The sequence below is a fragment of the Gouania willdenowi genome, chromosome 17, assembly GCF_900634775.1.
Source record: "Gouania willdenowi chromosome 17, fGouWil2.1, whole genome shotgun sequence".
NCBI classification, from domain to species: Eukaryota; Metazoa; Chordata; class Actinopteri; order Blenniiformes; family Gobiesocidae; genus Gouania; species Gouania willdenowi.
Genome location: NC_041060.1, coordinates 11,686,468 through 11,703,544, shown reverse-complemented (window position 1 = coordinate 11,703,544; position 17,077 = coordinate 11,686,468). Strand labels below are relative to the sequence as shown.

The 17,077-nt window shown below is 39.1% G+C and overlaps 2 protein-coding genes across 2 annotated transcripts; both read left to right on the top strand.

Moving 5' to 3' along the window:
- Window positions 1–401: 401 nt before the first annotated feature.
- On the top strand, window positions 402–8,304 carry casq1a (calsequestrin 1a). The gene is made up of 11 exons (XM_028472375.1): window positions 402–793; window positions 2,864–2,957; window positions 3,041–3,141; window positions 3,278–3,389; window positions 3,604–3,677; window positions 5,374–5,504; window positions 5,592–5,637; window positions 5,786–5,843; window positions 6,859–6,959; window positions 7,062–7,136; window positions 7,276–8,304. Exons 1-11 carry the CDS (start codon window positions 557–559, stop codon window positions 7,618–7,620), a joined length of 1,374 nt encoding a protein of 457 aa, XP_028328176.1. The 5' UTR covers window positions 402–556; the 3' UTR covers window positions 7,621–8,304.
- A 3,012-nt stretch (window positions 8,305–11,316) lies between these two features.
- On the top strand, window positions 11,317–15,378 carry LOC114479515 (zinc finger protein 397). Its single transcript, XM_028473227.1, has 4 exons — window positions 11,317–11,662; window positions 11,863–11,966; window positions 12,066–12,168; window positions 13,381–15,378. The coding sequence occupies exons 1-4, from the start codon at window positions 11,467–11,469 to the stop codon at window positions 14,325–14,327; spliced, it is 1,350 nt and encodes a 449-aa protein (XP_028329028.1). The 5' UTR covers window positions 11,317–11,466; the 3' UTR covers window positions 14,328–15,378.
- The last annotated feature ends 1,699 nt before the right edge of the window (window positions 15,379–17,077 follow it).

The window sequence follows — 17,077 nt, the reverse complement described above, 5'->3', positions numbered from 1 at the left end:
AAATCCATCCTCCCTGTCCTCTTCTTCATTTTCGCCAAAAAAGACCGACTCGTGCACAGAACTACAGTTCACTTCGGTTACTGTAACACTTGGACTTTGTTGCCACTTAAGCTTATCCTCCTGCTTTTCAAACCTCTGTGTCAGTGAAATGAGAATGAGAACATGGTTCTCATCTCATCTCCTCTCTCCACCCACTTCATCTGGCTTGTAACATACACTCAAGCACACACACAAACACACGTAGGCTAACACACTTTGCAGAACTGTCACCTTAGCAACCGCCCGACCCTGCCTCATCTTTCCCATGCTCGATTACAGCCCACATAGACACATAGTTGTACCTATGTGAGACTAAGTCCAGCCCCTCTTGCACCCCATGCCCCAGTGCCAGCTGCCCAAGTGGGCTTTTTATTAAGGTGAATACAGGAGTTGGTTTTGCTCTCTTCTGGGTGACGCGGGCTGGAAGGGGGTTCTGCCTACTTCCAAGAAAGTATTTTGGTTATTCCCTTTATTTAACAACCTGCAAGTGCAAAGACACCTCCAATTAAGAGGAGCCATGAAGTGGACCTGGGTGCTTGTGGGGTTCTTGCTTTGTTTTTGTGGGTTATCACTGGGCAAGGACGCCCTAGACTTCCCGGACTACGATGGCAAGGACCGTGTCCATCACCTCAGTGCCAAGAACTATAAGTCTATCCTGAAGAAGTACGATGTTATGGTGGTGTACTACCATGACCATCCCGGGTCCAGCCGCGTCGCCCAGAGACAGTTTGAGATTGAGGAGTTGAACCTTGAGGTGGGTTGAGTTGAATTAGGTTTGTACTATCTTTAATTGTTTGAATTGGGGCTTCGCAAATGCATTGTGCAAAATTTGACGGAATAAAATATAATTTATCGTGTTATATATTGTGCAGCTGACTAAAAATTGATTTTTGCATGCAACAACAGGTGTGAGGTCAATGGAATGCATGCTCTGCTGTCTAAACCCTGAAGAAGTAGCTTGAAGCAGAAATGCATGATGTGTTGAAAAGCTGCGTTGTCTTCCTGAGGTGAAGAACGAACCACAACAAAGGATGGAAGCACCACACCATCCATAAACATGCTCATCAGTCCCGTCAGACTGGACACTGGTCACAGCCACACATTTCATCATTCTTTAAAATTGAGCAGCTGTCATTGAACAACAATTGCTTCTATGGCTGCTGCTCAGGTGGCACACCTCTACACCACATAGTTCCTTATAACTTTATGGTATCCACTGGTTAATATTTGCATTTATAATGATGTAGAGGCAGTATTGATGTTGTTGACGGATCAAGCAAGTGCACAAGATGCATAAGTGGTCAAAATACTTAGAGACATCTGGTAAGAATGATAACCAAAGTTACATGGTACTGTTTTCTGGTACACAAGTTGCACAATTGCTTATGCATGAAAACCCAAAACGCACAAAAAAGATTATTCTGAATTCAGATTTACAGTTGTTTGTATTACTGCCAACAACAAAAGGGACGTATAGCAGTAAATAGGTGCGACAAAAGGCAATTTAAAAAGATGATGAGAGATTAATCCCTAAGAGGAAAGCAGTAATAAACAAAACAAAAGGGGAGAAGGGCATGATATCCCACTCCCCATTACATATCACCTCATCTCTGGCCCACACTGGAGCTTTTGGCACCTGCAGTGCCAGCTCAGCTCAGCTCAGAGCTCTGATTGACACATACAGTACTGTACATGTCAGCGGATCCCGGAGTCCAAGCATCATCACCACCTCACCAAAATAGTCCGTGCGCTGGTTGGTGCTATTTTAATCCTCAGTAGCTTTTGTGGCGTGCTAAACGCCCACTAGGCTTGTGTTTCTTACCATTAATGTATTATGATTTATGTTTAATGATGAACTTATTTCAAGCATCTACAGCACTTCTCACAGCGATAGTACGCAGGTGATACGTGATAAAACAGTTGGAAAATAACTTTTTTCATTTATTTCTTTTTTAAATAAACTATTAGAGTGTTTTCATTGTTACATTGACTATTAAGTTTTGCCTAAATATATTTCTGTTAAGTCTGTTTATCTTTCTGTACAGTTCCATGAAAATTATCTTAGTAATTTTAGAAATCTAGTAATTAAAAAACCAAGCTATTTCAAGAAAGCATACATATGATATGATATTTATTATATTATATTAAACTTGTATAGCTACAGATCAGCTTGCAGGACATGGTCTTGAAAACAATAAAAACTTATTTTATTTGAACTTTACATGCAGGTGAAAAAGTTTATAACAAAACATAACTCAGCAAAAACAAAACAGAGTTTATGCACCAAAAGTTATTTAGCTTTTATTTGGAAGATGTTCCGTTTATTTTTATTAATTAACTACTCAAAAGATTAACAACTATTTTTCTTTCTCATGATTATGAACCAACTTCCATCATGAAATCATACCAGTAAAAATACTAAGATATGTCCACAGCTCATAGAGTGTTTGTCTATTTATGCCAGTAAAAGCAGCTGCTTCCAGATCGTGTGTGTGTGTGTGTGTGTTGGTGTATGTGTGTGTGAATGAGACATCGCTCCACCACTTCTTCTGTGCATGCAGCAGAGCTGGGAGGACATTGGTGGAGCCAACCATCCATCATGAGGTTCATGTTTCATACAGAATTAGAAAGTGCTTCAGCAGCGCTCTTAAAAAAAAAGGGTCTTTTATGGTAATGAAACCACCGAGCAGAGGAGCTTTGTCAAAAGTGTTGGAACAATTCCTAAAATACACTTGTGTTATTGTGCATTGTCATGCTTTGTGTTGGATTCAAAAATGAGAATATCCCTTAACAGTGCAATAATGTTTCTTTTTTTATTATACAGCTTGCAGCTCAGGTTCTGGAAGAGTTTGATGATGAAGATGTTGGAGTCGGTCTCGTTGATGCAAAGCTTGACAAAGATATTGCAAAGAAGTTAGGTAAGCATTGGCTACATAGAAGATTTTAAATAGCAAAGTCATTAGCACATTTGCAGACTCAATTCTGTTCTTTTTTGTTCCAGGGCTTGATGAGTCCGACAGCATCTACATTATCACAGATGATGAAGTCATCGAGTACGATGGAGAGCTTTCTGCCGACACTCTTGTGGAGTTCATCTTTGATGTTCGTGAGGATATAATATCCCAGTTAATAGCCTGCCTTACTAAACTTTTTAAGACTACTACGCATTGTCTCGCTTTGATTTGTTTCTTCCACTCACCTTTATCCTGTCTACCATGGCCCTTTGTTTCCTCCATAGGTTCTTGAAGATCCAGTGGAGATTATTGACAACAGCAGGGAGCTGAAAGGCTTCAAAAATATTGAAGAGGACATTAAACTGATGGGTTACTTCAAGAGTCACAAGTCAGATCGTAAGAGTTTGTAAATGTGATGGCATGATAACCATTTGCAATGTCCCACTGTCTTTATTAATATATCCTATAATAATTCTTAGCAGTAATAATTCGAAAATTTTACATTTGTCTTTCTTTTATTCGACTTATGTTCAAGCTGAAAACACTCACATTTTCCATTTCAAATGTTTCCTAAAACTGCATTTTTACATTATTGTCTGTAACTTTACAGATTTCGAGGCTTATGCTGATGCTGCTGAAGAATTTCATCCTCACATCAAGTTCTATGCCACATTCAGTGCCAAGGTGAGTTCTTTATTGTTGGCTTATGCTATAATAATAATAGTGTTGAATCACAACTGAATTACATAGAAGAAGATGAAATGTAGGGCTTTATTTATCATTCAGACAGTCAGCAGCTTACTTTTACACAATATTCAATCAATAAAAGAAGCCAGAATCAAGTGTATAAAAAAAATAATAATAATGTAGGCTCAATAGAGTAACCAGAACAAAGACATAAAAAAACACACAAACAAACTCGTGATTAAAAATCTTAAGATGTTTTGATCTGGTCAGAATTGAATAGAAGCCTCTCTCTACATTTCTATCGAAAAACCAAAATCATGGAATTGATCAGCTGGTCTCTCAATGCAATTGACCAAATTTTTTCAACAAAAAGAACGGGCAGAGGTGAGCCTGCCTGTCCGGACGGAACGTTTGAGGCAAGATACACGATGGACTCCTAGAAGAAGTGGAGGGTCGTGTGTCTGTCCATCCTTTCTGTGGAAGATGTCTACATAACTGGAATTATGATAGTAGCCCTGCTGCTGATTGGAGATGACAGTTTTCGGACCAATCGCAAAGTCCGGATTACGTTGGCAGCTGTTTTGGGAAGACTGCCAGTCATTTCTGATGGATTAGGCAGGGCTCCTAACACTCAGACTCATGTGATAAACAAACTAAAAAGTAAGCAGGATGCTACTTTGGAATGTCTATGGAATCTAACTTGGAGAAGTTAACCGGTCTGCTTTCGAGATAAGGCCACCATATTGGATTTACTGCTTGAGAGATGGACCCCCCCGAGGCTGAAGGAAAATTGTGCTTAGCCTGACTAAAAACAAACTGTTATCTCAATTGGCTCCCCACAAGCCAGCTGTTCAAGGCCGGCTTGTCTGTCTATTCTCCAGGATGTTTGTGTCGACTAACGCTCCGTCCCCCTACTCCTTCTCCTCCTCTTCCCCACCACCACCACCTGGGAACTGTACAGAATGAAGCAAACGGGATCATGTTTCAATGCCTTCTTTGGCCCACCGTCCCCCCTCCCTCCCACACAGTGGCAGCAGGAGGGGCGAGCGAGGCGCCTGTAAGAAGCGGCACGCGCGTGCACCCCAGCGGCTGGCTGCAATCATCCCCTCCACAAGTCCTGTCCCCCGACCATATTTGCTATGTCCTCGAATATTTTTGTAATTGTGATTTTTTTTGGCGCTTCTGTGTGTGTCGAGGAGTTTTTTTTTTCCTAAGAGGGTCCCACACTGTGCTCCTCCTCTTACCTCATGTTTTCCACTTCTCATCTATGATACGGGACGCTGCCTTAATGCCGACCCACAGTTCTCTCCGCTCCTGTCCTCCCATGTTATATGTGATTGCCTTCTTTTCATGTTTCTTGGATGGAATGTAACAGAAATGCAAGTTTCCCCTTGGTGGGACAAATAAAGGATATCTTATCTCAAGACAGGGAAAAGCGAAAAGTTTTGAACAATATAATCAGATCATTTATGATGTGTAAGGCTTTCACTTTTGTTTTGTAGCCTACCCATATGTTAAGAAAATTTGGTTTCAAGCTTTTTATTTCAACTGTTTTCAAGTGAGACTATTTGGACGCCTTCATCAATTAAACGCAATTTATTTCAGTGCAAGTTCAAACACTATTAGGTGTCTTAAAAACTGCAAATATAATTTAGGAATATGGTACCAGTGCATTTTTTTCCTTCTGTTTTAGGTCGCCAAAGCGCTGGACATGAAACTCAATGAGGTGGACTTCTATGAGCCCTTCATGGATAATCCAGTGGTCATCCCTGGCAAACCCTACACTGAGGAGGAGCTGGTAGAGTTTATTGAAGACAATGACAAGTAAGTCATCCCCTGTGGAAAGAAATTAAGATTCAACAATTTCAGTTTACAACAAAAACTCCATCCAAATATTATCTTCATTGTTAGACCAACCCTGAGGAAGCTACAGCCGCACAACATGTATGAAATCTGGGTACGTATATTTTAGCTTTCAAATGTAAAGCAGTTTGTTTATAGCCATTCACCTTTGACAACAATTGAGATAGTAACCTTAGAAGTCTTCATGAATAATACAGTAACATAAAGAAACTTCAACAAGTGTGTCTTTATGCATTTTATAGGATGACGATGCTGATGATGATGAACACATCATTGCCTTCGCAGAGGAATCTGACCCAGGTATAAAAAAAATACAAATCTGAGTGTTTAAAGCTGCAGTATGTAGAATTGTGAGACTTGTAAAGAAACAACTACCTAACTGTTTCGAACCTATCGTCCCTTACCGGTATTCTCGTAAACATGCACAACTGTGGCCTTAGCGACTTTTTTCTCAGTAGAGATAATGACAAATGTAGGGACTTTATCTTGTTTTATTGGAGAGTTTTCTGATGTTATAGAGACTCTGACTTGAATGCATGGATCACTCTGTAGTTAGTGCCCTGAACAGCGGCTGATGCCGTCAGCTCCTCCCTCGCCAGTCGCCACACAGGCGGCTGCAATGATCCCAGCTGCCGCTCAGAGCAGAGTGACAGCCAGCATTCGCGCATCCAGACTGCAAATAATTTGTCTTTTCTCTCCACCTTTATATGCTTCTCTTAGGTTTACATGCGATTTATTCTGTCTGTTATCACTCTCCCTCTAAAACCAGTACAAGGGGCAGACCCTGCACAGTCACGGGGATCTGCTAGAACTCAAAGCGGACCTCTAAATAGTCCTTTCTACACTAGTATATTTGTACCTTTAGACTGTTGCTTCATCACATCAGTCTTACTTTTTCCACTTGCTTTATCGTGTAATCGCTGTGTCTAATGCCACGATGGGGACTTCTCCTGCTTGAATTTCTGCCATTGCACTTTTACTACATAGGACGTAAACGCGCATCGACTTTAGTCGAGCAGCCAATAGTAACACCCCAAAACAGCTTATGGAACCCTCTGTTTGTAAAAAGATCTCTGAATGGCTGAAAAGTCACGTCATGCTCCTAGGTTTCTAAAGCTCTTATACAGGGCCAGGAGAAGGTGCAAAATTAAAATTAGGTCCACCCAGAACACTTTGATTTATATTGTGCGCAAAGGTGATTATAAATTTTTGACCAAATTAAGCAAAAAAAAAAAAAGTACATACTGCGGCTTTACATTAATAAAATACACATTTTAAGACTATCGACCCTGTTGATTTCGTCCTCACTCTTCAGACGGTTACGAGTTCCTGGAGATCTTAAAGGAAGTGGCTGAGGATAACACAGACCACCCTCACCTGAGCATCGTCTGGATCGACCCTGATGATTTCCCTCTGGTGAAGAAAAAATAAATAAAACAAATGATGAAGAAGAAAACCTGACACACTGTCATGTGCTCTAGAAACTAATGAGATAATATTGTTGACCTTGTGTTACAGCTTGTGCCACACTGGGAGAAGATCTTTGGGATAGACCTGTCCCACCCACAGATTGGTGTTGTTGATACCAATGATGTGAGTCAGTCCTCTGGTTCTTTAGTTGTTAATTTGTAAAATGCCATCTGAGCAGATTCTGATCCTTAATCTACCCAAGTCTTAGCATAGGTTGCTGATTTCACATGCTATAATGTGGATTCTGATCTTTGTGGTCCAGGCTGACAGCGTGTGGTTGGACATGGACGATGGTGAGGACATGCCTACTGTGGATGAGCTGGAAGACTGGATTGAGGATGCTTTGTCCGGCGAAATCGATCCTGACCATGACGACGACGACGATGACGATGATGACGACGATGACGATGATGACGACGACGATGATGATGATGACGACGATGACGATGATGACGACGATGACGATGATGACGACGATGACGATGACGACGACGATGACGACGACGATGACGACGACGACGACGATGATGACGATGACGACGATGATGATGACGATGACGACGACGATGACGACGACGATGACGATGATGATGACGATGATTATTAGGTTATTAAGTCCTAAAATTCACTCTCCAAGTCCGACCAATTACAGTTCAAAGAGTTGACTCGACTCACTTGAGATCTAAAAAAAAATCCTCTTTTCTAACTTCATTGTGTCGTCACTTTATTTTTCTCATCTTCGTTCAACCTCTCCTCATCTCATCTCATCAAAACAATATTCCAGAGCTCATCTGTCCCCTCCAACCACTGTACTCACTAATCCTCCATGTAACAACATGTCCAGTCAAATGCTAGTGAGCCTTTATTCTCACATGTAACTCTGTCCACTACAATAAAAACAGATATTCTTCCCAAAAAAGTTACACTATTGATATTGATTTTTTAAAATATAACTAAAGTTTTTTTTTTATTTTCCTAATTCCCAGATTGGGTGAATTGTTTTATGAATTAATTCTGAATCCTTTGTGTTCTACTTCTGTTCTCTTTTCCCCAGTGTTGGAAGCAGTGAGGCTACATTGAAAAGGTGCTAAAAGATACACATGTTGAGCATCTCAAGCTGCCTCTGTGAAATCTATATGCAATGTTGCACGCTGAAAGAAAGAGCTGTACATCCTATTGATATTTTCTACAACAATGATCAATGACAACCACCAAAGTCTATTTTTGTAAAAAGCAATATTTAACGTACTGTGAAGTCTTAAATAAATAACAGCTTGGACAGAAATCCCAACAGCGTTTGTATTTCTAAAACGTCGACTCCTCAGTACAAACTCCAACTATTCGGTAGCTTCAATAACAGAAAACGGGTTACCAAAAAATAAAAAAAATAAAAATCCAAAAAGGTCTTTGTTGTTCATTAAGTATGTCTGAATGCCAAAAAAAAAAACTCTACACTGGATTGTTTCATTTGAATGTATTCTTATTACAATGACAAAATAGGCGGCATTGTAAGCATAGGCATAAGCAAGAGTTTGGAAGGAGTTGCCATTTCTCTAAAACCACAACAAGAGGAAGTTGAGTTGTGGTTTCCTTTCACTGGTTTTACAACATAAGATTAGACAGACAGGCACAGAGAGAGAGAGATAGATACAGAGAGATTTCAATGGCTAAATAGACGAATGATTAAAAGGCACCTAAAATGCCAACATATAAATAAAGGACTTTCATAATAAGCTATAAAAGGAAGGTGCATGATGTAAACACTAAAACAGACCAAGAATACACAGAATTACAACAACAAAAAAACATGATTGTATGACTTTGCACATTGTGAGTCCAGCAGCTGTATGGCCTAATAATAATAATTATTATTATAAAAATAAAAATAGTCATTTTATCTAATAATGTATAATTATAATGTATAATAATGATTTACTTTCTTCTTTTCAAATTATCTAAACATATTGCTTCATGTTCCAAATGACATAACTCAAGTAACCCAGGTACAGTAACTCATTGTTTCCTTAGAAAAACATTTTTATTGCGATGAAATGATAACTATGGATTTAGGACATGGGTCTGCAACCTTTACTCTCAAAGGAGTCATTATTTCTCATCTCACCTGGATTACAGTGTATTAAATTCTATACAGTTAAAATTATATAGAATAATGTTTGATTTAATTTGATTTGATTTATATTGATCATGTAAATGGAAACTTTAAAACAGTTTAAAATAAAATAAATTAACATCAAGGAACAAAACAGTATCTTGCATCTTCAAATTCTTACGCATCTCAGTTTACATGAACACAATGTTATATAAAGAATATTTTATATATATATATATATATATTTGAAAGGCTACAAAATGTAACTTGAATTTAATAACACATGATCATGTCAGTCAACACATGCTTGATATCCACATATCAAGCATACATATTTAACCGGCACATTGACGGTTAAATGAATCTGTCCCCACACAATTAAAATCTCCATTTTCTTCCCGAATATTATTTTTGTAGGATTAATTATCTTACCAGGGATTTAAAAGTTAAGGTGCACGGAAAGTGGTCTGTAGATGTTGCAGGAGGTGAATGAAGGAAGGAGGCCAAGTCATTGCACATTTGTAGGTTAAAAAATTGTTATATCATGATTTTATTTGTCATTAATCATTAATAGCCTCTGTAAGAAAATAACAACTCTTTATTTCAATATTTTTTTAAAGCTATAGGGAGCCATTGCAAAAGAGTCAAAGAGTCACCTGAGGCTCCAGAACCGCAGGTTGCAGACCACTGATTTAGGAGAACAGTGCAGGGTTTCTACTCTTCTCTGTCCGTTAAAACAAATCAGACAAGGTATTTGTGTTTCCTGTTGGCCCCAAAGGGTAAAGATATGATTTTAAAGGAGCCATATGTAGAATTATTGTGAATGTTCAACTTTTAAATATGTCTGAGATACCTAAAATCAAAATTTGAGTGTTCAGAAACATGTTCTTAGCTGTCATGCCATATGTGATTTTTTTATTTTATTTTATTTTATTTTTTTAGATTACATAGTTATATATACATTAATAAATATTGCCGGCCCGGCCAACCTGCAGTACCTTTTTTCCACCGGTTGGGTGAGTATAAGCCTATTTACAGCAGACAGAGCTGTCCCTGAACTAGGCCATCTCTGGCGAAAACTCGTTTTTCTCAGCCTCTGCTGGGAGCAGGGTTACTTACTGGTTTACTTGGAGGAGAAATACTTTAAGATGTCATCTTCTGAAATAACTTTACACTTGTATTCGTCCCGTTAACACCTTGAGAGCGGATGATTCTTCTTCTTCTTTTTAATTTCCGGCAGAGACTAGACACCTCAATGGCGTATTGCCCCCTGGTGGTGGCAGAAATTGCTTGCAAATTCTACATATGGCCCCTTTAAAGTTACATATGTAATTATTTTTTTTATTTTCAAAAGTTTAGTATTAATGTGAGTAAATGTCATTTTTGTGATATTCATTGTGAGACTGTTCAGCATGTATTTTTTTCTACATGTAATCACACAAAGACTTTGATTTTCATCCTTTGAACTTGGTCGGATTAAGTTTGGTTAAAAAATAAAAAATAATAAAAAAAAAAGATAGAAGTAAAGAGCCTTGTAGAACTCAATTTTATTATGGCCAAAAGTTCAATACATAAATGTAGATATTTAAAAATGGAGCCATGTTTTCACCACATTTTATGAACAAGTTCAAAAGAAATAAATAATGTTAAATATGTCCAATACCTGCTGTTAAGATTTTCCAAATTATTGGAAATGTATCTTCTGATTTATTTTGGTGTTAGGTTCTTTTCCCCGTTTAGTTCTTGATGGTCAGTGTTGTGTATTTTGTTTTAATATATTTTATTAATGTAATTTTTAAAAAAAACACACACACACATTGTTTCAATACAAACAAAACCCGATATCAAGTTAAAACAAAACCCAGACTTATGAGGTTGAGCAAATATAAAAAGAAACAAAGGGGATTTACAACAGTAAAACTGTCAATCATAAATAAGTCCTAACCTAACTAGGTAGATGTTGATGAGAAAATGAAGAAGCAAACACATAAATACGGGCTATTTCCAATTAAAGTAGAGCTACACAGTAATGTGGTTGTTATTAAAATAATAAAACTTTGGTGTCCATCTTTGGAGTTTCTAGTGGCAGCAGAGGGTCAAAAACATTTTATTCTGTTTTTGTCGGCGCTTTAAATCCTTTAGCTCCGCCTCTTGAAACCCTGGTCACGTGTTCAAATGGGCGTCCCAATAGTGGTGGGTGCGCCTGCGTACAGAGCGTGGACACGCCTCTTTTCTGGTATCCATGTGTTCGTCCGTTGGAGTTAGTAAATATAGACGTGGAAACACTTTTTTAGTGTAAATCACGGACACTGGTTTTGTCTTTAATCTCTCAGTGAAGCCGGAATGGCGGCGGGTGTTGTTAACCTCAAGTCTCAGGTGGAGTCGGTGCTGGGAGAACTGGTTAAAGCGGCCACGGTGGAGTTAACCAAACTGTTCGAGAGCAAGTACCGAGCCTCGGTGGAGGAGCTCAGCGGACACGGAAAACGTAGCATCGGAGTGCAAGTGAACGAAGACGTCCATTCACTATTCGGGCCTTTAGGTGGGTTTATTTATTTCACCTTCATACACATTGACTTTAGAAAGCATTTGTTTTTACATTAATAATCTGCACGTCATGCATGTGCTCTCAGTTGAACCCCTGCAGGAAGGAAGGGGGGGAGGGGGTGTGGGGGTCCTGTATTCTTTCAGGCATGCACTAAACTACTCCTTCCAACCCCCTCCCCCCACCTTTGATCACAGAGAATGACTGCAAGGAGGAGGAGGTGGATGGTCTGATCCCAGAGATCCTCTTCACTGAGATCAACGGCTATGGGGATCCTGGGTGGTTGCCCCTCAGGGAACAGGTCAGTGGGAGGGTCTCCAGGCGCGGGCTGACAACAACAAGCAGGATCCTGTCAATGCATGATGTCTGGGAGGCTGACTTTTAAAATGTTTCCCCTCAGATTGCAGCTGGTGGGATGGATATGGAGTTTGACATCCTTGGAGGAGAACCTCTACTTGACAGTGAAGATCAAAAAGATATATTACAACTACAAGATCCAGAAGGTAATCAGCACAAAGCCAAAATAACCTACTGTGCATATTTTATTTATTTATTATTATACAACAGTTAGTTCCTAAAAACCCATAATAATAACTGTCAGGTAGGAAATGTATATGTTGCCTGGCAACAGCCTCGTCTTACTTCCAGTTGTGGACCATTTTTTTTGGTAGAGCCAAATAAAGAAGTCAATAATCTCTTGTTGCCTAATACCGTTGGCTGATAAAATGTGCTTGTAGAACTAACTCGTATAAAAGCAACAGGACTCCTTCTCGTGTGATATTGTTATGTATGAGTTATTTTTAACATCCTTTTACCGTTTCTTATGTATGTGGTGACTGTACGGAGGAAATAGGATCTCATTCATGTTTTTAAAATGTAAACTATACCTGTTACATATGTGCTACTGTATGTAATCAGTAATGTGATGAATTATAGGTGAAAATGACTGATAGTATAATAAACACAGAAGAGACAACATTTAGTCATTTTTAAGTTGTTTTTTTTAAGGGTTTCAATTGTTAATTTCTTTCAAAGTTATATTTATTGCTTCAAGTGTGCAGAGTGCAGACTGAGGCAGATATAAGCGTCATATCCGTGAGTCTCTATAGGATCTCTGTGGTGAAGTTGCTCGTATCGCACACAGGGGGGCAGACATCACCTGCTCGGTAGCTGATTCTCTTCGACAGAGCGTTTAAATATCTAAAATGAAATATTAATCCAATTTTTACACGTTCAGCTCCACCTTAGATGTGAGGATGCAATTTTCATCTTGTAAATGTTTCTTTTCTCGTTTGACCTCCGAAACAGGAGAGGGCGTAATATGTTAATTACGATCGAATTCAGCCACCACATTAAACAGCACCCGATCATTTATACACTGGATTGGTCAAATACAAAATGTTTCATAAGTCACACGACCAAACGTGCACTTAAATTTGCACCTGTTTTTTTTTTTTTTTCGCAAGGTTGATAAATGAGGGCCTCAATATATTTGATGTAACCATGGTCCTAATATATCATTAGCTATTATGTTGCAGTTACAACATATTTAGACTTTTCTACATGCTGGTGCTGTTGGATCGTCTCTCACTGAGGTCTGCTGTGAATGTTTTCTCACAGCTGTAACACCTGAGTGATCAATGATTGTTCTCTTTGCATAGATTTGTGAGCAGAAATGGTAAAATATGAGTTTTTTTTTTTTTCTGTCCCTGCAGAGACATCGTGGTGCGACCCAACTCAGAGCTCACCAGCCAATCAGAAGCCTCTCACCATCAAACCAGAGCCAAGCAGTGCCACTCCTGAGGAGAAGGTGGGGTTTGTCTGCCCTTTGATGATTAGCTCTGAGTCTTCTTTGCCCTCATACAACCCAAAGAGTCCTATCCAGTCCGAGCCCACTTCAACCTCCCTCAGCACCATAAAGGACTCCGTCTACAGCCCATCGTCCTCTGATGGGGCCGTACTTCCAGCTGAGGGCGGAGGCCAGGTACAGATTATCGTCCCTGAAGAAGAGTCAAAAGACAATGTTCTGGTGAAAGTTAAAGATAAGCCTTCAGATCTGAAGCTGAAGCTGTCCTGCTCAGTCGTTTTGGTGGATGTCCACGCCCTGTCAAAATCAAAGACAAAGACTGAAAAAGGTCTAAAACGTTCTGAGCACAATTTTGGTTCCCCTCTGCCTAAAGATCTGCGCCGCCATCAAGGCGTTCACACGGGCCACCGCCTCTGCTGCTTCACCAAATGTCCAAACGACATCTGGCGTCTCCAGGACATTGTGGCGCACTCCCGCGACGGCTACGCCTGCGACATATGTGGGAAGACGTTCAAGCGGCGGAAGATCCTGCGTCGGCACGCGCGCTTCCACACGGGGGTGAAGCCGTACGCGTGCTCTGTGTGCGCCAAGACGTTCGCTCTGAGGAAAAGCCTCCGACGCCACCAGAGGTTCCACACGGGGGACCGGCCGCACGCGTGCCTACAGTGTGGGAAGAGCTTCCGTCTGAGGGACAACCTGAAAGCACATCTCCGGTTCCACACCGGGGAGAAGCCCTACAGCTGCGCCTTGTGCGGAAAGAAGTTTCGGATCATGAGGAACCTGAGCCAACACAGAGAGAACCCGTGTCACGTCTTCGTTCCTTCATTCAGGACCATCGCTGGCATGAAACAGTGAAGCCATAGTTTACGTCATACATGGTTTATATTGTCTACCTCATACTGAAAACACTGGATGGTTATTGATCAGACTGAGATTTTGATATGTTGTGTTTTTCTTTTACCCCTTGAAAAAAAACTAACTCACTGAAGATACTGTTGATGTTAACAGTGTAATTGTTGGACTAACACAATTGTGCCTTTTTGTACATACATTAACGTTGCCATCTATATTGTATATCATTCCAAGCAAAAGCATTTGGACACAAAATGTGACACATTCCATTGTCGTGGTAATTCTTAATAAATGGAGATGAGCGACAGATGATTGGCTGGTGTTCAGATGCACAAACAGCTGTAACACATCTGTAAACTGTGAATGAAGATAAATCCTGTTTCAATGTTAACTTCAAGTCTGGCCTTCCTCTGTCCATCCTGATGTTTGCTACTGTTTTTTTTTTTTTTTGCCTGTTTCAGCAAAAAAGCTCCTGGACCTGCTGTTTTTTAAAAAAAGGGGATGATTTAATGATTCATTTCTATAATAAGACTTTATCAATAATCCTACGAGGACGTATATTCTTTGTTGAATAATCAGTTGTGTTTCAGGAAGCAATCGCAATTATTAAGCAAATCAAACTGAGTTTTTAGTGTTCTAATGGTTGGTGTTTTTGTTGCATTATTTTGCAAATGCACTGGGTGTCCAAAAATATATAGCCAATACTGTAAATGAATATAAAATTAGAAGAATGGGAAAGTGTTCCTATTGTCACTGCCAGCTGTAGCTGTAACATAAATTTAATATGATAAAGAATTATTCTCACCCTAAATGTACCTAAACACATTCAGACTTTTTCTCATATGAAACATTTCCATAAATATTGTTTACTTTTAGTGGCTGTGACCAAAGGAACTAAAAAAAAAAAGACAATTTAAATACACTTTCAAAATGTTTAATGGTTAACTCTTTTTAAAAACCTCTATAACTGAGGATGTGTCACTTATTCATTGTGTTTTTGGACCAAACTTGGTGCTGGGAAAGTTTCCCCTGTGTTTTGTGTCACACTGAAAATACTTATGACATTTGAAATGAACATAAAAGGTTTATTACATACAACTCGTCTGTCAACTGTTTGACTTTTAGCATTTTGTGTTTAAACTTACATGACTTGTTTCTACTACTGTTGTTAAATATGTAGGCATCTAAGTTAGCAATGCTAACAAGTTAACTGTGATTACAGTTTACATGCGTCAGTTTGTGTCTTATTCTGCTTTTTATATCCATTAAAAAAGTTTTGGAAAATTTGGTTTTCTTCATTATTATTTCAGCAAATTGCTTACTTAAATACAATGCCCAATAGTAAATAAAGTTCACTAGGCTAGAATTCACTAGTTTGAATGAGACTATTATTTTTCTATCCAGGAGAAAGGCAAGAGTAATTCTCATCTGTAGTTTTTTTAAAGTGCAGATTTCAGTATAGAGTTGAGCTTATTATAATAATCCTAAATAGTTAAATGGGGAAAAGTATCTAATTTTTACTCTATTGTCAGCACTGAATAAACAATAACGTCAAAATAAAAGTACTATATATATTTTTCTTTTTTCCTGCACCATGCAACCCACTGACAATGGTTCAGTGACATACTTTTGGATCCCATCCCACAAGCTGACAACCACTGCTCTACTACATCCAACACAAACATATTGTGAGAAGAAAAAGAAACTGAAAATATCTTAATCATTGTTTACTTTTGGTCTTGGCTGCACTTTCACTTTCATTTTGACATTTATTTTGGCGAGCATGTTTACTATTCAGTAAACTCATGCTCTTTTTCTTGAATGCAAAAACATTTGCATTGTTGATGCACATAAGGGGAATAAAACTAGACCAAATAAAGCAGGATTACTGTTGCAACAACACATCAGTAGGGTAAAACTAATCTGTCTCACGACAGTCTAATCCCAGCTCACATTCCCTATTATATATACATATACAGCGGCTATCAAAAGTCTACACACCCCTGTTCAAATGCCAGGTTTTTGTGATGTAAAAAAAAATGACATCAAGATGATTTCATTACTTTCTCCACCTTTAATGTGACCTATAACCTGTACAATGCAATTAAAAAACAAACTGAAACCTTTAAAGGGAAAAAAAAAAAAAAAAAAAACTTAAGATAACCTGGTTGCATCGATATGCACACCCTTAAACTAACACTTTGTTGCGGCACCTTTGGCTTTTATTACAGCACTCAGTATTTTGGGGTAAAAGTCTATTAGTGTGGCACATCTTGATGAGGCAATATTTGCCCACTTATCTTTACAAAACCGCTCCAAATCTGACAGATTGCGAGGGTATCTCCTGTGCACAGCCCTCTTCAGATCACCCCACAGATGTTCAATCGGATTCAGGTCTAGACTCTGGCTGGGCCTTTCCAAAACCTCAATCTTGTGCTTTGGGTCATTGTTGTGTTGAAAGAAAGTTCCTCTTCTGCTTTCTAACGGAAGCCCGAAGGTTTTGTATCAACACTGCCTGGTATTAGGAACTGTTCATAATTCCTTCCACTCTGACTAAAGCCCCAGTTCCATCTGAAGAAAAAAGCCCCAAAGCATGATGCTGCTACCACCATGCTTTACTGTAGGCATGGTATTCTTTTGGTGATGAGTGGTGTTTTTGCGCCAAATATACCTTTTGGAATTATGGCCAAAAAAGTTCAACCTTGGTTTCATCTGACTATAACACATTTTCCCACGTGCGTTTGGGAGACTTC